This window comes from Salarias fasciatus, chromosome 9 (assembly GCF_902148845.1).
Source record: "Salarias fasciatus chromosome 9, fSalaFa1.1, whole genome shotgun sequence".
Lineage (NCBI taxonomy): Eukaryota > Metazoa > Chordata > Actinopteri > Blenniiformes > Blenniidae > Salarias > Salarias fasciatus.
The window spans coordinates 12,105,449-12,127,919 of NC_043753.1; the positions used below are offsets into that span (position 1 = coordinate 12,105,449).

At 41.3% G+C, this 22,471-nt stretch overlaps 1 protein-coding gene across 4 annotated transcripts in view; it reads left to right on the forward strand.

The window, feature by feature from the left end:
• neto1l (neuropilin (NRP) and tolloid (TLL)-like 1, like) overlaps positions 1 to 22,471 on the forward strand; it is a 78,898-nt gene that overhangs the window by 38,778 nt on the left and 17,649 nt on the right. For all 4 annotated transcript variants that reach the window (XR_003931981.1, XM_030099007.1, XM_030099008.1 and 1 more), the window contains exons 5-6: positions 17,665 to 17,706; positions 17,986 to 18,113. Coding sequence is in view for 3 of the 4 variants with exons in the window: in XM_030099007.1 (XP_029954867.1) it covers positions 17,665 to 17,706; positions 17,986 to 18,113 (170 nt within the window). In the remaining variant the exon portion in view is untranslated. The remainder of the gene's footprint in view (positions 1 to 17,664; positions 17,707 to 17,985; positions 18,114 to 22,471) is intronic.

The window sequence follows — 22,471 nt, forward strand, 5'->3', positions numbered from 1 at the left end:
AAAAGTACCGCACAAAGGGAGGAAATAAATCCAGTTTACTTTGATCAAATGTGGAATGAACTAACACGGCGGTCAGAAATGGCCTCATGTGTCCCCACACAGCTGCTGTTTCCAATACCGGGTAATAGGACGCGAGCCCTGCATGGATTATCCCCCCAGCTCAGCGGGGACAGATTCAGTCAGACTTAACACAGGTAGCCCACCATACTGAGTAGTTTCTTTTATTCAGCCAATTTAACACCTGACAGTTCCCAGCAGACAAAGGTCAAAGAGAGGGAGATCGAAGTCATGGGCTTGTGTGTGCCGTGCTCTCGCAGCTGCTCTTTATCTTTCCCCATGTTGCTCACGTGGCCCCGGCTACCTATTGTGATTTTGTTGTCGCACAGACTGGTGCTGGGGGATAATAGGAAGTGGCGCATCCAGCGGCTTGTTGTAACAATGCATAAAGACAGAGGTGGCTTTGAGTTCTTGCTGAGGGAAAAATCCCCATGCGGTCCAGGCCGAGCTTAACATCTATTCAGGTAGGGGGAAGTTCTCAGGGAAGGTGGATTCGATGGTATAGCGTGCAGAGCTTTTGAACTTTCTGCAAGCTCAGGTCACTTTGAGGCTTCTGTATGTGGTTACAGCTTTGAACTGTGAGCTTTGAATTGAATCAGCCAGGTTGCAAGCCACAGAAGACAAACTGGAATCGACATTTTTTTTTTTTTTTTTTTTTTTTTGTAGTGTGATGCACAATGATGATCCATAACATTACAGAATGCAATGCACTTGGTATTGTGACACCTATCTAACAGAGCATTGACTGTTTCAACAATAGAAACTGCACAAGCTTGTCTGCTGGATCAGACTAAGCCTTTAGTCCCACACATGCATCTGTAAGTCTTGGCCACTCATGGCGATTCAGCCCAAAGAAGCTACGTACATTATTGGACATTCTTTGGCCAGCCATCCAGCTAGTGGCCTATCAAAACTCTTTGAATTCCTATTTTATTTGGTATTTTTATAGAACATTATATAATATTATCTGATTTTAAAGGCCCATGCCATTTTATGAGTCTTATGTGGTTTTTGTTAGCTACTACATTGTGCAACGTGGAGCTTTTAAACTTGGGCACGGCAATAAGTTTGACTAAATTTCCTCTCCCATTAATCTGAGGTGAAGACTGCTAAAACATACTTCAACATGTGTATGTAAAAATGCTGTTTTTGCATGCCACTAAGGAAGTCCTTTTCTTTCTTCTTTTCTTGCAGTGTATCTTGCACATCTTCTTTACACACCTTTTAAAAACAGTGTCTGTTTAGGAAATATAAAAACAAAGTGAACCAAGTATTACGGCCATTGCACTTGGAGCAATTATGCACATTGAAAAAAAAAAACTGCCTCAACACTTTGGGTATCTGCTAACTGCTGCTTTTACTGTTCCTTTATCTTCTGCTGCATTCTGCAGTCTGTTGTTAGTAGCTGTTGCTGGTAGCCGCAGTCACACTGTGCTGTTTTGTAAGATGATGTTCGTCATTTGGCCACAGTTATCGGCCTTTTGTCTGTGATTGTGCAGTGGATTGTAAGGGTGACATATCAACACATTAACTTTGAGGACAAAATGATCACTAGTAAATGTCATTATTTAGTTCGCTTGTTATTGGCCATAATTTTAGAACTTATCAATTCACGTATTTAATGATGGAAAGTATGACATTTTGACAAGATATTGCAATGAGCTGGTATGTATCCACCATACCATCAGCTTTTCTGGGAATTTTTTTGTTTACGCTATTCTTTGGGAAATTAGTCACAATATCTATGTGCTGTAGGTCAGTGTATATTGAAACATTTCCATTATATATTCAGTAAAGAATAATTAAAAACATGATATATTTTGAGTTTCACATGGCATGGAAAATAATGCTTCTTTCAGTTGTTTCCATTCACAATATAGTTTTTTTTTTTCTAACATTGTTACAAATTAGAATGTAATAAAGCACATCCTCATGGTGAAATCACAAATGTGTGTTTTCACTTAGTTCTAAAGCATTTTCGCAACTATATATTTCTCTTTTTGCTCCTTGGAGGCAGTGGCATCATTGGGACTCACTGTCACTGCTCTCAATGGCTTTGTTTTCTGCATAAACAAGCACGTTTTTGAGGCCACAAAGACTCCACTTTTCGCAGCACACAAAGACAATCAGAAACTTAGCAACTTGCTGTTGACCATTGCACATCATTTAACATCTGCACAGAAAGTCAGGGACAGTGAAATCAAGCTCTCACAGACAGAGTAATGAATGTTGCTTTTGTGACTAGAACGACCGTTCACGCTGCAGTTTGGTATCAGCTGCTATCATCCAAAAAAAAGGTCATTATCATTAAATCAAACACATATTTTTTTCTGCTTTTGAGCAAATGACTGATTCCAGTAATTTCAAGGATTTGCCATATTTGCCAATTTCCTGAAACACGATGTCACAAAATGTACTTTGAGACTTTTTGGACTGAGCATGACTTTGGTTTTTCTACTGTTTCTCACAGTCATAATGAATATGCTCATGACATCGGAGCTTGGAGTCACTGGAAATCGCTGTGGGAATGGGGCAAAACGCAGCTTTTCTGAAATGCTGCTACTGTGACTGTGCACCACACAGTAGTAAATAGTTCTTCTGCACACGTGGATGGACAGAAACAATGTTTGCTTCCAGAGTGGCATGACTTTCAGTCCATTTTGTCCTGGGACTCGGTAGTTTTAAAGCTGACAGTCGCCTGTAATGGAAATCCAACTTTTTCATCTCTCCATACAGATGTCTGTTCACTTACCATTGTTAATATTTATGTTGTCTTATTATCTGCATATGTGTGTGTAGCTGCACTATAAAAACAACCCACAGCACCAACTAGTGGCTCAACATGAAAACTCAATCATTTTCAGTGTTTCTGCCACTTCTGTGTAAACGGACATCATTTTCAAAATGTCCTGTGAACGCAAAACATTTCTGAAACAAAAAGGTAAAAATGATACATTTTCCTTTGTGGATTCAAGTGCAATTATAATTTTTAAGAACAAATATGAGAGAATCAGAAAAAAATCGGTGTGGAAGAGTCCAAACTGTTCTGAATTTAGATCCCAGTTTGTATGTAGTAAGTGTCATGCACCCAGGAACTGAATAACACATTTTAAATGTGTAATTTGACGACATATCGCTCTCCCCAAAAATACGTTTCCGAGAATATTTGAGATGCGGATGATATCACCAGGATTTCTCAGACTTGACAAAGCTCCCCAAGAGCTGCAGAACATATTACATAACAGTTGCCTCTCCATGAATCCCTTTGATGTGTGCAGTCAGCAGAGAACCTCTTTAAACTTTAGAACTGATTGTAAAAATCTTTAGCATGTGTTATCAAAAGGATTCATTCACAGGTCTCTATGATTAATTTAAAGGCTGCGTTGCTGGTGCAAAAGTTCTTGTTTTTTGTAATAAAGTTATTAATGTGGATGTTAGCTGCCATACTCCAAAGCCAATGTCTGATTAAATTACCTACTCCATTTTAGATATGTAAAGACACTGATCTCAAAATGTGATGCATTTGCTGTCATGTTTTTAGTTTCATTTTTCTTTTTTTCTTATATTGGCGTGAGTTGCACTTTCCTTGACGTTACTTATTTTTGAAAACACTTTCTGCACTCAGCTGCCGTTCACATGTTGTAGGGATTTTTGTTCTCAAAGGGAACACGAATGTTGGAAATGTGTCCAGCATGGCTGACATTTGTGACTGTTACCAAAGCCGTGTGTTATAGCCTCTTTTGGATTTGATCTAATGAATGGATCCCTTCAGAGCTCTTGTTGTGCTCCACAGCTGCACTGCTGGTGTAATAAACTTAATGCAGCAGTAAATCCTGTTATGATCCTTTTGAACAGTTTGCCCATCGCTCCAGTGACGGAAAAGTAAAAGAAAATTTGGAAGACGAAATCTCTGTGTGCCGATTAATCCTCCTTTCTCTGTGATCTCCTGCTTTTACTTTTACATCTGAATCATTTCTGCTCTTTTCCTACTGTAACCGATGCGGCGCCATCGCAGCAAACGATTTTTTTCAGCACCTCCGCGAGGTCCACTTATGTTTGTGTTGGTTAGTAGCTAAAGTGAGTGTGCCTGCAGTTTATCGGCCCACCGGGTCAAATTGTGGCCTGTTGTTGGCATAGGGAAGTCTGTGAGCCATTGATTCCCCCCCGGGTCCCCTGTGGAACGGATGCAGTGCGGCAGTGAAAATTGAAACAGGAGTCGGCTACCTCTCATAATTCCATGACAGCGAAATGAAACGCTATCTCAAGAAAGTAATCAGACTCTCAAATTACCTTTCTTGGAGGAAGGAGGACTGGGAGGAGGGGGCGGCATTGTTTGCAGATCAGCAGAACGATCCTGGCTCTGTCCCTTTTGTGTCACCGCATTTCTGCCTCTCGCTCGCCGCCGTAATGAGTGGCAGAGTGGCGATGTTGTGTTGATTTGTTGCATGGTTGCCCAAATGGAACCTGGATGGAATGTGTCTGTCATTGGGGCGTCACTTAGATAGAAACACCTGTGATGCCCTGGGACAGCTAACTGCTCCATCAGGAGCGGGTTCCCGCCTGAGCCATCAGGCACACAACCAGCTCGCTCCACTGCAACACACACACACACACACACACACACACACACACACACACACACAATACAGCTGCGCAATCGACTGCACCAACGCTAAAGCTAAAATACAAAATACACTTTGTAGGGACAAACCTGCACTGTCATTTGTGCAGATTTTCTCATCATCAGATCGCTCCACTCGCACAGCAAACCTGTGGTGTGTTGATGCGTGGATGCTGAATACTATCCTCTGCATGAAATAACCCAAATTACACATCGCTGCCAGTCTTACGGAACAATGCAGTCAATCATGTTCCAGTTTCTTAGGCATCCTATGTGGAGTTAAGCCTTTAAAATGGTTTTGCACCCGTTTGGAATTGTGCTGTGTCTTGAGAGTTAAACAGATTATAATTGTAGACGTTGATGCAGTAGAGAAACAGAAGGTATCATTATAGACACATCAGCCACAAAGCAACACAGTTCCCACTGGTTTCATGATATTATAGGTATACATATGTTTACTTTGCTTTTGAAAAGTGAAGTCAACATGTCCCTTCCTATAAATTCAAGACGCCTGTCAAGAAGCATTTTTTGCAGTTATTAACTCTCAGAGCTTTTGGGTTCATTTTTTATAGGTGTTTCATGTTCATACTTTCAGTTTCCCAAAAAACACATTATTTCATTACGTTATTTCTCAGTGCACTTGTCATGTTTCATCCAGTTGAGACTAACTGTGTTGTGATTGCTACGTTTGGTGCAATCTAATTGTAAATTGTAGAGGGAGTATTTCTGAGCGCAGGTCAAAGAATCACAGGTGAGTTTGGTAAACCTGATATTATCTGGTGAAAAGAAAAAAAAAATGTCATCCAACATGCACTTTTTTGCTTTTCAAATTTTGTCAGAAACCACTGAATGACAGTAAGTGCTCCTTTAAGACCATTCAAGTGTTTTCTAGTTTGCTCTGACAGCATTGGAGAAGAATCCATCAAGTAATACACCTTAAACCTTTTAGAACAGGGGTGGGGAATCCTGGTCCTGGAGGGCCGTAGACCTGCATGTTTTCCATGTCTCCCTGCTTCAACACAGCTGATTGCAATAAGGCTCGTTATCTGGCTTTCTGCTGGACTTGGCCATGAATCTTGATTCGATTCAGGTGTGTTGAAGCAGGGAGACATGGAAAACATGCAGGTCTGCGGCCCTCCAGGACCAGGATTCCCCACCCCTGTTTTAGAAGAAACATTTCTTGATCCTTTTGCGAATGCTTGGTCACAACATGATTGCACCCTTTTAAACATGAAGTCATGACCATTTTTAAGTCATAGATCTTTCAATAAGATTTCATCATGTGAACCAGTTCATGTGGGATTCAGCTAAATATGAAGATGTAGAGAGATACGCACTGCTTTATGTCTAAATGAAGAAACCACCTTCTGATAATCATGGTCTGACTTCACACAGCAAGTTGTTTGTAGCGACTGCAGCGTTGTGCAGCTGTTTTATATTTAATTTAAGCCACCCGTAATAATAAGGCCATAGAACAGCGGCCCAACAATTACTCTTAATTGGATTGCAGCGAGATCTAAAAATATAACAGACTTTGCCGCACGCTCGATATTTGACTGCATTGTACTTCTGAGTTTTAACCAGATAGGTCAGGAATAATCAACCTTTTAAAGACACATTATTTCAAAGTTACACAGTAATATGAAGAGCTGCTTAACTATAAACTTTCTGAATAATTAATGTTTTTAATCATGTGTTTGTAAAGACAATTCTCACCAAACTAATTTGAATCAAAGAAGAAAGTTGCTTTTCATCACCAAACTTCAGCAGCTTGAGATACAGCATGATTATTTTATCAAAATCTACATGTTCTGCCACACTTGTCAGTGCAATGACCGCCGCGTTCATGATGTCGATAAAAATACTAGAAAGCAAAAAAAAAAAAAAAAGTAAGCGTAATATTCATACACTACTCCCTATGGTGATGCACAGATATTGCAGCCTGCTAGATATGGGAAATTGAAGTCATCTTATCAATTTTACATCCATAAAATCAGAATTAATCCTGTCAGTCTGGGCATAAAATGGTTGTCTTGCAGTATGTAGGAAGGTTGTCCAGTATTTTATGTTACTTTGGAAACACATCTTGTAAAACTCAATCCACTGTCCAGGTTCTCTCACACAACCAGCTGAAAACACGCTGATACAACACCGCAATATGCCAGCACTTAACAGATGCACGCGCACGCACACGTGCACGCTGGACGAGGGGCGTTATTTGCAGGTTGCTTGTTTCAGTGGCAGCTTTGTGTCCTTGTCACTGGCTCCCAGGGGCACTCCGGAGAGAAGGAGGGGAGCTGTTAACAGTTTGATCAATGGAAGAGAGAGGGGGAACATGCACGCGCGCGCACGGACGCACGCACGTACACAGATTTCTGGAATCCATCACTGTGAATAAAGGTGGAAAATGAAGTGAAAATTCCAACCCAGTGACCAAATTCCCTCCTGTCTCCACAAAAAAGTGACAGTGAAATTTTGATGGAGGCTTTTATTTACTGTGGCTTATAGACTGTTGGGAGTGTGTTCTGCTGTAGTGTGTATCAGAGCTGCTGAAATACAAGAAAGATGTGTAAACGAGGTTTTGTTTTGTTTGTAATGTTAATACATTTAATAGTCCGAAGAAAAAGAATGGCATTTTTGTTAAAGCTTTGTTGGAGATTATGTCCATCCATATTCTATTTTGTTTGATTCAGTCGGGGGCTGTTAACGATTAGTTGACGTCATGCTAATCATGTTATTGTTGTTGTAAATTGCTGCATGATAAAATCGCAGCAGCTGCTTCCTGCTCATGTGTCACTACAGTTCACTACAGGAAGTGCCGCATGTAAACAGAGAAGAAGAACGCATCAATTATAATGGAGCAAATAATGGAGAAGTTCAATACTCAATACGCTGCAAGAATGACGTCGGTGGTCAGTGGTACGGCTGATGCATGCCATGAGGTTAATTTGTGCAGAAGTGAGCTAAGGAGGAATAAAGAGCTGCTGTGGACGGAAGAAAATAGCTAATAATGAGTGAAAGTGAGCAGCGAAGTGGTGATGGAGAACTCCTGTTGTAAAAATACGAGCGTTAAGCACGTTAAATGCAAACTGTGAAACTCAACTTTCATTCCGGCCATGCACCAACACCTTGAATGCCGGCTGATGATCAACTCCAGGACCCCGTGACCCTGATAAAACTCTGAATGGATAGAATGTTGAAGCAGTTCAGCATGATGGGTGGCGGTCATGAGAGGTCATTTAGCTCGTCTGACATGACTGTGTGGGGTGATGTAAAAAATATCTACTTTCAAAGATCAGTTTCTATGACACCGAGAATCATATTTGCTTCGCTGAGGTGTCCTTGAAAAGGTACGGTATCCTTATCCACTTCAAAAGGTTTTTCTATAGCTTCTTCCCTTATGGAGATCAATAATGTATCATGTGAATCATTAGTTCACACACAAGGGCAGAGATCACTCAGTTCTTGTAATGTATACGCCTCTGAAAGTGCTGGAACGGTCCGTCCTCCACACGCTGACAGACGATCTCATTTTTTCTCTCTCATTTTTTTTTTTTTTTTTTTTTTGCTGATATTTCAGGATACTGAACTGCACTGCGAGAACATACAGGGTACTGAGTACTTTGCTCAAGGGCACTTGAACCATTGATGGTGGAGGTGAGGTTGGAGATTAGTCAGGAGCTTTTTCCCCCTCGGGAGAATATCCACGTTGGCAAGCTCATCCCACAGACCATATTTTACATTTCGAGGTCAAGGGCAGGCTTTCTGTGTGAATGTAAAGCAGTGAGTTAAGCTTCTCGGGATGAATGGCAGGAAAAACTGTCATATCATCTTGTGCACCATAACCACAAGACACACTCCTTTTCATTCTCTATTAACCTCGGCAGACTAGCTCAGTGTAGCTTCTCGCGGCGCGGCCGGCGCGTGGCTAGTGGCGCCGGCGGCGTGGCGTCCGGGTGCACATGAGCGCTAATCGCTGTTCAGGGCACAGACCCAGCTCGCTGGCTATGACACCCAGGGTGAGGTGAATCCTATCAGTCCCCAGCAGATCCCGTGGCCTTCCTCTTTTTACTGCCACTGTTCTGTATAGCCGGGTTTTCATCCGCAGGGTCAACAAAGCCCCAACGAGCGCGTATTAGCTATATGGCTAAGCTTCACGGCACTGTTTCATCAAAAGGTTTTTTTTTTTTTTTTTTAAACAGCGGCCGTTTGTTCAGGCAAACAGTCCAGTATGTTTCCTGTATATTTGTTTTAGGAAACGACTGCTGGCTTAACTGCACAAATGACAAGTGCACTTCAAATATAAACCTGTGAAAGCTTGACAGACAGAGTCACCTCTGCCAGAGCTTTCCTCCACTTTTGATTGAGCGAGCCTGAAGTGGTCAAACTGTAGGCAATCTTTGCTTTTCCGTCCCTCGTTTTTTTTTTTTCTTCTTTTTCCTCCCTCTTCCTCTTTCTGTCTCTCAAACAGCACCCTTAGCCGTGCTTGGTGTGATTAATGGCAGCCATTCATTAACTTGATCAACCACTTTAGCAGAGATTATTAATCAGATGCTTATTTAAATGTCACCACTGAGCAGCTGAGAGGAAATGAGGCCACTGGGAAATTGAGTTCTTCTGTGTGGGCTGCATGTCTGCGTATGTGCGTGCGTCTGCATGCTGCATGCCCAGGTTCTGGATTATTGCCCTGCACGGGTAATGAAAAGCTCGTTCCTACGTCGTGGTATAAATGTATGATGAAGCTTCAAAAGTACTGAAGGGATATGAAGCAATGAAGCTGCGTGTTTAGGTACAATTGAGACGTATTGAGTCTCATTAAAAGAACATTTTGCTGCGTCTGTATTATGAAGAACAGCACTACGAGATTGCACAGCTTAATATTAGGGTCGGTTAGTGTTTATTCATTAGAACTACACATTATCATTAAACATTTGATACGTGATAATGTTTTAGCATTGCATTATAGATTAAAAAAAAAGATATTGTATTTGTGCTGTTTTTCATAATTACCGTACCTCTTTTCTTTCCACCAGCTTTGACTGAGCTGGTGTGTGTGTTTTGTTCCATCCATCACATTGGTTTTCATACTCCTGACTTCTGCCCTGTGGCCACCAGGTATGAAATAATTACGACTGTCAAAAGATTCAATTATTTCATTTGGCTGATGGCACAATTTCAATTGCAACAAATCACAATCAATCAAAATTTTGTGATTTGTAATTTGCAGATAATGAATGCAGAGTGTAAGGAAACATAATTTACTGCAGTTTACTCATTTATTCTAATTGTGTGTAACTACAGGTATAAATAATGTAAAACATGTAGAACTATAACTGTGTGATACATATCAAGCAACCCTGTTTTTCATCATGACTTAGACAGAAATGAAATCATAAATACATTCCTGTGTCGCTGTCAGAGTGTTTCCCATGTTTTAGAAGAATGCTAGCACAGTTGGGCTGGCATTTACGAACTGTGGGTGTTTGCTTCAGAGGGCATACACTCCAAACTGTATGTATTTGCGCACGTCCTTTTTTGTTCTACAGGCTTGGTGCTTGAGCACATTCGGTTTGAAATACAATACTGAACGCTACATTTCACTGCCAAGCCGCTGCTTAAATCCGGGAAAGACTGTGTCTGTATAGAAACTACTGCGTGGGAGGTGTAAGTCTTGCCTTTTGCAAGGGTCCGAAGTTGAATAGTTCAAAAGTAACATGAAGTCGGGCACAATCATCGTATGTGACATCTTGTGAAAGGCACTTCAGTCACAGCCGGAGCTCTTAAACCCACAGACATCATCACACACTTTGTATCCTCTCCTGCTGATGCTTTTCCAGTCTTTTGCTGCAGATGCTCTGAGCTCTTACTTGCTGTGGGGGTCCCTGTTCTTTCAGTCTGGTGCTCTGCAAGAGAAATGCAACTCAAATGGCTTGAGATGTGGGGGCTGACAAAGCCAGCAGAGGATATTTCCCCTCTTCAACCCCAAAGAGCTTCCTTGTTTGCCTCGTTTTGCTTTCCATATTTGGAATTGTCGTCTTTCTGAATGGTTTAGTTCAGATGGATTCGGCTGAGGCTGAGAACCCAAAGAGCAGTATATTTATCATCAGTTTCAAGTATTTGCAATGCAGGTACACTTATTTCTGGTCCTAAATAAAGCTCAGCTTACCTGTCTAAGGTCTGCCAGTTGGTTTCTGCATGCTGGTAGAGTTTTTTTTATTTTGTGGTCCTCGGAAAGCAGCATTTTGTCAAACTCGATAAGACTGCTGAAAAGTGTGCACCTCTCATGAGAGTGTGTGCAGTGGAACATTCACTGACTCTCACAACGGCTTAATGACTCAAACTGAAACAATACGCGCCACCGTTTAACTTCCAACTAAATTATGTATCTTAAGCTGATCGTAATGAATGAATCAGTCATTACACTGACCCAAACAGCTCAGTTAATGTGCCATAGCAATAATAAAGTAATTCAAGCTATCTGCAAACTATTAGAACATTTTGAGCGAGACCAGTGAAAGAAGCACAAGTTACTTTGATTTTTGGTAAGTGTTAAAATTAATCCACTACTTCTAATAGGGTTGCCAGTTCTCAAGCACTGACCATGACACACATTTGATTAACGTAGTCAAATGTCTGTTTTTGTGTGGCTTTTTTTATCACTAGTTGCTGCTCTATGTTGAATTTCATGTTGGGTGTTTTAACTACCGTTGAAAATTATGATGATCATTTCATGCTGTAAAACCATCAGTATCATACCTATCACACACACAATTTCACATTATTGCCTGAATTATATTGCTTTAATCTTCGAAACTGTGCGTGCTTGCTTGCTTGATTGCATATCATATGGTGAGACTCTTCCCATTTTAACGTTACAGCATTACTAGGATTCAAATAACCTTTTGTTTCCATTTTTGAACTGTGATAAAGGCATGCGTCCATGCACAGTTGATTTATACTCTGCATTTCAGCATATAAGGCCAATTAGATGTCCTGCTTCACTAGATGACCACCTACAGGTCACAGCTCCTGTGAATTAGGGTCAAAAGAAAGACCAGTGTTATTGAGAAGAACAAATATGTAAGAAAATCATCCCACTTTGTGGAAATTTACTGAACGATAAGAGAGTGTGTGCCTCTATGAGGAGCTGCTCGACATTAAGCTTGCTTCGGCAAACGCATCTAAAAGCCACGTTGAACGCAATGGCTCATTTAATTTAAAACTTTAGATCTTGGTGCACAGTGGTGTGAACTCATACGTGTGTGTTTATCTGTATTGAAACAACACGCAGTGATGCTTCTGAAGTTTTATGCCCTCGGTGCAATAAAGCGTGATTGGTATGGTTGATCCCAGGCTACCGTTGTATAAATAACAGGGTTAAGTTATTGGCGTGGAAAGAGTACACTTGAGTCTTTATACAGTTCATCAATCATTTTATCAATCCATGTAAAAGATTGGATCGATGAATCAGGCCGGACAGTAAAGGAGAGGATGTGATGGATGATGAGAGGAGCGGGACCCACCTGATTGAAATTCTGCAGCTGGAGTCTGAAAAGGTCAAGGGTTGCACACGAGGCATTTACAGGCGTTGCAGCCTCTTAGGGGGACCTTTGTTGCCATGTTGGCCTGTATCAGATGTGCTTGAGGGTGCTTGTGCATGTGCGTATGCGTATGTGTGTGTTCATGCACCTCCATGCATGCATTTTTTTCTTTGGCCTTGAGGTGTGTGTGAGTGTGTGTGGGTGGGGGGTGGGAGCAGAGTTCAAATAATAAATCTTTGGAGCAACTAGCATGTATGACCTGAAGGTCACCGTTTCATTAACTGTCTTCCACTTTGATTTTCTAATCCCTTATGCCTGGCCCGGGCGCGCCCGCCGAACTGCCCGCTGCGCTCACCTGAAGAGGTTTCCAAAGAGAACGTCGATATGAATAATGAGAAGAATGGCTTTTGTAAACACTGTAATTAGGAAAAACTTGAGGAATCATTTTTGAGTGCGGTTTGTAATCAAAGAAACAAATGGATGGCTTGTTTTTAATCTATGGACCCTGTGGTAATAATGAGAGGTAATCAGACAAATGAAGCAAGAGGTAGAATGAAAGTTTTAGTTAATGCGACACTGTAATGCAGATGAGATATAATACAAGGCTATTTTGATTTGGTAAGAATCATGTAATGTCTCTATTTTTCCATATTTAGTGTAAATATTTTTCACTACACCATCTCCCACTTCTACCTTTTGTCCCTTCAATACAGAAAGAAAACCCCTTAATATGTGGGAATTAATGATTGCTGAAGCCGGGATGTCAAATAATGCCATCAGATGAAGCTTGTTGAACTGTGTTTTACTTGGTCTTACTAGTTATTAGGACTTAGTAAATATCTAAAAGGGAGTTTGACTGTTGGCAGCAAAAAAAACCAAAAAAATTATTTGGGGATTTGTGATTTTAAACTTAATTAATTCTGGCATATCTAAACCAAAATCTAATTAACCAATGAAAAAAAAAATCTGTGTTAAATGTTATGAAAGATCTATAATGATTACGCCAGTAGTGGATCTTTTCTCACTCAAATGTGCAGCAACAAGCCTTCGAGGAACAACAGGAGTCATGTTGAAGCATTTGAAGCTTTGATTCACTATAGCAGGAAATAAATGGAGGAGCCGCAGTAAACACCCGCGTTCTTCTGAAAGAAAGCAAAGAAAGCTCATTTATTTTGCTGAAGTGGCGGGGTCCCTCTCCCAAACCTCTCCACATGGAAAGTGGTTCGAGTGGGTGGATTGTTTGAACTGTACAAGCAAAGCAATGCCTTTTTTCCCCAAAAGACAAAAAATAAATAAATAAATAAATAAAGAAGAAGAAGAAAAGTTGTTGACTACCACTTAGCTGTCCAAGGCCAGCGGAGCCACTTTTAAAATCGCATGGTATTCCCCATTCAGCCTTTTATAGATTGAATCATTCGAGTCATAGTTGAAAGCAACAATTAATCAGAAGGGAAGTGTAGTAAAAGCCTCAGGAGGAAGTCTTGAGTGCACTCTAAGCACGTCTCCTGGCTGCTCTTGTGTTCACATGAATGCTTTACCGTTCCGGACGGGGTTTAAAGCGCCAATGAGACCAGGTTTTTCTGCAGCCTTAGTAGATTTGTCACAAGTACTCAAACAGGTCTCTTGTTTTCTCTTTTTTTTTTTTTTACTCCTCTGAATCCCCGCGGAAACGAGCTGAAATTAGGCCAAGGATCTCTCCCCTTTGATTATAGGTTGCATCCTGCAGGTGTCATCATCAAACGCACTGAATGCCCCCACCCCGGCTCCATCATTCACTATTTCATTCACTTTTTTTTTTTTTTTTTTTTCTATTTCTGTTGAGGCTTTTTTCATTCATTGTAAAGTCACCCGGGAACAAGGTAACTGGGCCCTTATTTCCTGTGTCCGGTGTAAACACTCGCTGACTCATGTCTAGACTGAAAAATTAACGCATACACACAAGGGAAAAAAAAAAAAAAACAGTGACATTTAAGCAAGGTGTTCATGCTGCGCAATCAGACCTCATTTTCCTCATGGAGCTCAGTCAGCGGTCGCCATGTCTGGATCTGGCAGGGAACAATCAGATTTAATGTGAATCCTTTTTTTTTGTGTTTCCTATTTCCACTGGCTCTGTCCTCAAATGAATGCCGCCCGGAGATCACAGCTAACGGCGTATCTTTTGAAAGCGCGACTGCTTTTTTGGTGGAGGGGAATATAAAATGTGTGAATGGAATCAGCAGGAACGTATTTAATACAGTGGAGGGTTTTTCCACTTCAAAGGCAATGCTCTGTGTCACAGTGAGGTGACAAGGTGACACGAGGGGCCATTAAAGGTGACGGCTCGCATGAAAAAATAGTTTTCCTGTGGCTACCTCGAAGCCTTTCATTCAAATGTCCTTTTATGTGATCGATCTGTGAGACAGAACAGGTTTGAATGAGCTCATCGTAATGGACATTGTTGTCATTTAGCTATATATGTGAAATATTAAGATGTGATTGGTTCAAAGTCATATGGTTGTACACACACATACACACACACACACACACACACACACACACACACACACACACACACACACACACAAGCATAGCAGAAATGTTCAAGCGTCAATATCTGTCTTGTATGAAGTCATCTGAAGATTGATATACAATCTTTGGGGATAAGAAACGAGACTGTGATGTTGCACTAATGGGAGGGGGAAGCTCACCTCAGCGGGCCACGCTTGTTGATGTAATTTAATGCAATGTTATGCAGCTAAAACCACTTTTGCCTTGAGCTGACTTTGAAAACTTTATCTCATTCCTTCTTTATTGTATTTAACTGACAGAACGCATGGCCTTTGTTTGGATTTATAGTCATTATTTCCATGGTCTGAGTTTATAAGTTTGGTTAAGGATTACAGTTATAGTCCTCCAGTCGTCTGGTAAGATTCTGTAAAACCTCTGGATTGGACGTTTTTAGTGTTTTTGGGTTTCCATTTATCTCTGCTAATCCTCCTGCAGTTCTGTTTTGTTCCGACACTGCCACACGTATAAGACTTGAACTTGCGCTCGGAGGAGTTTTTACTCACATTTAATAGGTCAGTCCAAGAAACATTATCCCTGCTGTATTGTTTTTTGAGACTTACAGTGTCATCTGCACTGTCGGGAAACACTGGCACAACAGTGACCTTATCATGCCTGAATAATTGGACTGGCTGTCATGACTCCCAAAAACAGCAGCTGTCTTGCTTTTAAGCCATATCAGTAGCTGTCACGACTCCTTTGAACTGGGGAAATGTGTCTGGCGTTATTATGCAAAATGTAATTACACCAAATTACTGTAAAGCACAGCTGCAAATGTGACTGATTAAAATATTGAATGTACCCCATGAGAGCCTAAACTGCATGGGAGTTGACCCTGATTCTGCAAATTTGCTTGCAAATGGGTTTTGTGCCTGTAATTCAGGTCGATTAAATGTTTTGATGCAGCTGATGAAGACGGGGATTTGTGCTGAGTTCATTCAACTGCTACTCGATATAGATAAGATATATAGATTAGAAAAACTTGGAAGTGTCACTTTGCCATGGTTAGCCTTTAACTTAGCATACAGCACACCTCTTGACCCTTTTGTGAGCTCGATCTGGCACCGCCGTCTGCTCATTTGTAGCTTGAGGGACAGATGGCAACCCCGGGAGAGGATGTTGCATTTCTGGAAGGATGCAGTCCCAGTTGTCACCCTCCAGAGAGCGATTAGCACTCAGTTCTGCGATACCGAAGCCTGCATGGCATGCTAAAACACATCCCAAATGGTGGCAAGCCAACTGCATTTTGTCTTTGTGCTATGTTTGTGTACTTAAGTACTTCAGCTACCCTTCTGAATATCATTTAAACATATTTCAAAAACCTAAAACAGAAGAGCGATGATGACAAACTTCTACGGTTTGAGTCAGTGATCTTGGGGCATTGTGAAAGGCTCCAGCAGTAATGTATTCATGCACGAAGGTGCAGCACATATGAGCGTTTCTCTGAGCTCATACAATTTTCATGATTCTTCTTTCGCCAAACATGCCCCTTACTTACATCTGTGAATATGATTCTGATATGAGACTTGACACACAAAGAATAATCAGTGCAAATAGAAAAAGCTGACAAAAGTGGGGGTAAGTTTATGCTCCTCTATTGGGTTCATATATGTGTAAATTTGACTCTGAAAGAATCGGGGCCTCACCTGCCAGAGACCTCTCAGCTTTTCATATTTTAGCTGCAAATCGTGACTGATTTAACAGTGATCCCGTTACATTATTAACAGTGGATTTCCAATGCTTCCTCTCTTTCTCTCTACACTGGAATTCAGGGTTTCATGTCAAGTCCAGCATTTCTGTGAATATTTCAATGATGATATCACTTCTGATTGAAAAGAATGACATAAAATGTATCATCTTCACCACTGCTGATGATTAAATTGTTGTGTCCATGCTGAGAAACAGTTACAATAGCAGGATTCAGGACATTTTGGTTTTATTGTTTTTTTTCCTTTTCAGCATACAAAACTTAATGTTTTACTTTTTATAAGTTGAATTGGTACCGTTGTTTATGTGCATGTAGTGTCGTGGCTGGTGCTCACGCCTTTTAGCATTGAGGTTTTGGGTTTGATTCAGGACTGAGCCTTTCTGTGTGTACCTTGCATGTTCTTCCTGTGCATCTTTTTTTTTTTTTTTTTAAGGTAATCTAGTTTCCTTTTACAGTCCAAAAACACAGACTTGTCTATGGTTAACCCTTGCTCTGGAAAAACCAAAATTGCATCAAAACGCCACAAAATGGCTGTCTTCTAGTATGTGAGAAGCACTGGGCTTAGACATGTAGCCTTGACAACAGTTTATCTACTTTATTCACTACATTAATCTTCATCATTTTGACTTCTCATATCCTCCCACAGCTATAAATTCCCATTTTCTTCTTTTTTTCTTTAGTGTTGACACAAAAGCCTACTCACTGCTTAACGTTGTATTGATGGATTTCATTTGTGTGAAGCACGACTGTCTCGAACTTCTTCATCACTGTTATTTCTTTTTATTGAGTGGACATTTGAGTTTCCTGGATGTGGAGAGTAATTTCTCCTACAGATACTAAACATCTATTGGGATTTAAATTGTGAGATTAATAAGGGGGTTTGAGGATTCTGTAGCACAGAGGTCTTCAAAAAGTTCAGTATTTATGCATAATTAGAGGTTTTCTGTGAAAAATCTCCCATTCAGGAGCTTTTGACCTTTGGCCACCAGTTTTAGTCTACTGGCGCCAAAGAAAACAGAGCAGATGTACTTTCATAAATGCAAAGCTGATTCAGGAGAGATGTGTGGTCTCTGTAGGAGGTTCTTCAGCACATTGTTGCACCTGCTTGTTTCTGCCTCTGTGAGGAATCTGATTTTGTAATCATGCATTAAAAATGAATGCCCCACCCCGCCCCTCTTCTGCTCTCTCCTCAGATCCAGACTTTGCAGACTTGGGAGTACCCCCACCTCTGCCCTGTAGGTACACTCCCTCACTGTTTCTGTGTGTATCCTCCTTTCTATCTCTCTGTCTCGCTTATTTTTACATTCACTAATTTTCCCTCCGCTGTTGTTTGTCTCACTTAAGCCTATTTATCCTTTTTCTGTCCAGTTACTTCATGCATTAGCTCTGTAATGTCTGGAAGTGTGTACCTGTGATCTTTAGAAGTTCACATTTGTTTCCTTGAAGTGCACGTGTGCTTACATCGGCGTGCATGCAAATGTCTGTGTGTGTTCATGCCTGTGCGTGTGTTTCAGCCTGTCAGTATGAGATGGTTGGTCCAGAAGGTATCGTTGAGTCTCATCAGATCACCAGAGACGGGAAGGCTGGCGCCGCCGAGGCCGTGGACTGTAAATGGTACATCCGCGCTCCGCCGCACTCCAAGGTTAGTGACATAAAGCCGCGCTCGCTTTCAACTGCGGATCTGATTTAAAGTCAAATTCTGAAATGTCACATGATGTGGAGAAAAAAAAAAAAAAAAAAGGAAATGAAATCATGTTCCTATCATTTTATTGGATGGCAGCACAACACATCAAAGCACTGTTGTTAAACTGACAAATACTGTTACGTCTTCATTACTATTCCTTGTGAAATGTTCAGCATCTATTCAGATATCAAGGATTTTTTTTTCCCCTCTCTTAATGAGCTGCTCCCATTCAGTAATTCTCCTCTCATAAAGCCAGATCAGAGGTTGCATCAGGAGGCTTTGATATTACATATAGGTTTGTCTGCGGCTGTCAGCAGTATCCTGATGTGAGCGGCGTGGCTGTGGGGTGACTTGTTCCCCCGCCAGGGTCAGACAGATAGGCAGGAGGGTTCACTTGGGGTCAGGGCCATTTTTTTTTAATCAGCGCGCCGGTTGCCAGGAGGGCTGGGGGATGGAAGGAGAAGCACAGCGGTGTCAGGAAGGGTAGACTGGACAGAGAGGAGCGGCGCTGATGAAATGGTGTTGCCATGCATTTTAACCCTGAGGTGTGTAACAGCCCGTATTTGTTTTCATCTGCCAAAGTTCTGCACACAGCCCGCTTTTACGCATTTACATATGAAGACACTTTTCTCTCTAAACATTTGTGCACCGCAGACACGCTGCCTTATCTACCGGAGCTACCTGCGCTGCATTAATGCTATGGAATTAAAGGTTTCCTGGGGAAAAGCGCAGCGGTGCAGGGAAGAGCCACATTTTACAGATGCCACATCCTCTGGTGTGAGTCCATATGGCGTGATTCTATTGGCACATATAAAGTCCAGTCCATGACGGCAGTAAATCTGCTGCTCAAACAGTGCGCGCCCTTTTTTTTTTTTTTTGTCCGGGTACATTTGCAGGGGGTTGATTTAATGGAACGACACTACATTTCTACTTTGACTTTTATGGCTACGACAATTCTTGCAAGGACAGGGAGTATTATGAGGTCTGCATTTTAAGGCAGTTGAAAGGTTTATTCACATTTAGCATATTGTACCTGTGAGCGGTGAGGTTAAAGGGACAAGTGTTTCGTGTTACGACACCTTTTGAATGTTCTTATTGCTGCTCTCATCTTTCGTTCGGGCCTTTCGCGATACCTGATCGGATAATACCATGTAGCTTTTTCCAGCGGGGTTTGCATTTTTATAAATGCATGTAACATTTTGCTTTTCCACAGAGTGAAATAAACCAGCCTTACTATGTCACTATTTGTTTCTCTAATTCGATGCTTGTTGCAGTTGGGCGATGTTATTCTTCGCCTTTTGTGGCCACTGCAGAGATCCTTTTAGAGTTACACAGTGCACATTAGGGAAGCTATTAAGCGGCGGCCATCCCTGATGAAAACTGTGATTAGGCTCATAGTATTTTTCACACTGGTTTTTCATACTGAGCTGCAGGCTGTTGCACTGTACACACACACACACACACACACACCCTGGCTCGCGATATGACTGGCTGATAGCATTGGTTGCGAGTGTGATTCATGAACACAGCAGTCGCTCTTATCTGGAATATTCTTCGAGTTGCGTATTCCCTGCTAATGCCATTGCTTACATCTGAAAATGACCTTCACAAAATGCAGCTTTACAATCCCAAACTAAAAGAGCTCATCTTTGTCTTAACAGCACATATGAGGAGCTTTTTTTTCCACTGAAACTGGCCCCAGATGAATGTTATGATGTTGATGTTGGTATGACTGCAGACCAAAGACAGCCTGAACCATAACCTGCAGTTTATCTCATTTGTTTTCTTTCTTCTTATCTAGTTTTTGTGCAGTGACCTTGAACGTCCTGAAAGGTGCTTTTAAATAAAATGCATTAGGAAAAGTCAGTTTTGTGTCTCTCCACGTGTGTGGTGAAGGAAGGGTGTGTGTGCATGAATGAGCTGCAGCGCAAAGCAAGCCAGCCTGGCAGTATGATGTATTTTACTTGGATTGAATGAGTGTCAGATTCCGCCCCGCAGAAGTGCCTCACGGCGCAAGTTTTGGGCCAAAGGCTGACAATCATTGGCACTGATGGACAGGGCAGCAAATAAAAATTTCAGCACAAATCTATCTTCACAGACATCCAGTCCTGAAGCTCACACTCAGTTACACATGAAATATATAAAACTTACAGTATCTCTATTTATCTGCTTTCGTTTGTCACTCTCAGACAGTTTTCTGAAACACATGCGTGCATGCTAATGTTTCTGCAGCAAACACACGTAAGATGGAGAGAATGCCTCTGCCGCTCAACTATTATTGTGTATGTGCATGCTTGAGGTTGCACTGTATGCAGGGCAGGGCAGGGCGTTCATTTCCCTGTGCTGATACAGTGCTGCACTGTACCCAATGTGCCAGAAACAGCAGAGAGATAATGACATCCTATACCGGAGGCTCTAATTAGACTGCACCGGAGCACTCCAGAGAAAAGGGGGGGGGGGGGGGGGGGGGGGGGTACATAGGAGGAGGAAGAGAAAGAAAACGAGGGGATGGGGGGGAAGATATACTTAATAATGCATTTTATCAAGCATCTAAATGTATAGAGACTGAGTTTAGGGGTGAAGAGGCAGATGGCAGAGAGAGGGATGGTGTTAAAGGTAAGGGAAGGGGAGACTGAGTGAAAAGCATACCTGCAAGGCGAGCAATAATGGCCATGTGTTGTTGCCAGAAGTGACAGCACTGCACCAATTTTAATGCCGTGATGCTATCACTTCACAACAGTCATTTTTTTATTTATTTATTTTTTTTGAAATTTCAGCTTCAACCACGGCTCGATTTTAGAGAAATTACCTTTGGAGAAAAAAAAACATAATTAATTGGATTATACTGGCATCAAAAATAATTTTAAATAAATCACTGCGCAATCAGTGTCCATCCAGGAAGAAGCTTCACCTTTCAGATGCTCATGGTTGTGCAAAATAAAATTAACTAGCAGTAATAATGGGCAATAAAGAGACGTGTGGCTCTAAGTTTACAACGCTGTCAGCGGTCGTCTTTATTTTCGAAAGTCTTTTTCTTGGTGGTGCTTTTTTTTGGGGGGGACAGCTGTCCAGATTCAGGTGACGGGAGGATTATTTCTAGTTGCCTCATCAGTTACTGTGTCTTCTACAGACTATTTGTGTCCTGTCTGTTTTACACAGCCTGGATTTTTTTTTTTTTTCTTCTTCTTCTCCCACCACACCTGCCTCGCACTGTCTAACACCCTCCGCATCTTTTCATGAGGATAATGGTCAAAATATAGACATTCATTCTAACTGTAATGAACAGCAAGCACTCTTACGGGCACCTTTTAGCTATGGAGAGAACATATTCTTCCTCGGTCAGTGATGGATTCTGTGCCATTATTGGGCTGCTGCAATCAATGAAGAGGCAGCCTATTTTCCTGCTGGAGCCAATCTCTCACCTTACAAATTGGTGATTGTATCTATCTGATCCATTGCCGTCATTTCGCTTTGTGATGCTATCTCTGCTCTGATTCTTTTTTTTTTGTCATTGGTCAGTTAGAATCCACCTAAAAGAGCTGCGGGTGGGGGGAGAAAAAAACAACATCAGAGGCTTTTATTTGTTTATTTGTCAGTTTCTGGTGTGTGTTTGTCACATAACGAGGCCTTTTTGTTCACCTTCCTGTCAGCACAGACAATAACCACATCTGTCAGACAATGATTTAGTGCATGTAACAGCTTGATCAAAGATATTACGACCAGGAAGAATGTCAATTTTCATTTCTCGATGTGCAATCTCAGCTGGATGCACAGCAATGAAAAGGTAACGACTGCAGCCAGCCCTCTGATAGCGAAAAAACAAAAGATCCAAGCCTGTGAGGTTGTTATTTTTTTTTTTTTTACAGCACGTAAACATGTATGTAGCAAATGTGCTGGTTTTGCTTTTCTTTTTCATCACCGTCAGCTTTAAGAAGACCGTACGTGGCGTGGACATCACACAGAAATAGAAACACAGCCCAACTCTGTTTCAAGATTTCTGTTTGGCAGTCTTGTTATAAAAAGAGGGAAAGTTACAGGAAAAAGGTTCAGATAAAATGTGGAAACATTGTCTTTAGTGTTCTTTGGTGCCATCCGATGAAAAGAAAAAGTTAAGTGGGGCATCAGAGATCAGGGACGGAATCCTCGTCTTCTGTTGTCAAAACTGTATTTGCACCATGTAATGAAACAATAAGGTAATAATGGTGGCAAATAACATAATATCTGAAAATAATGTAATGATTTTGGCCATTTTGAATGGAATAAAGCCAACCAGGCCAATAATCAGATGTTCGAGTCACTGTTTTAATAACATTACT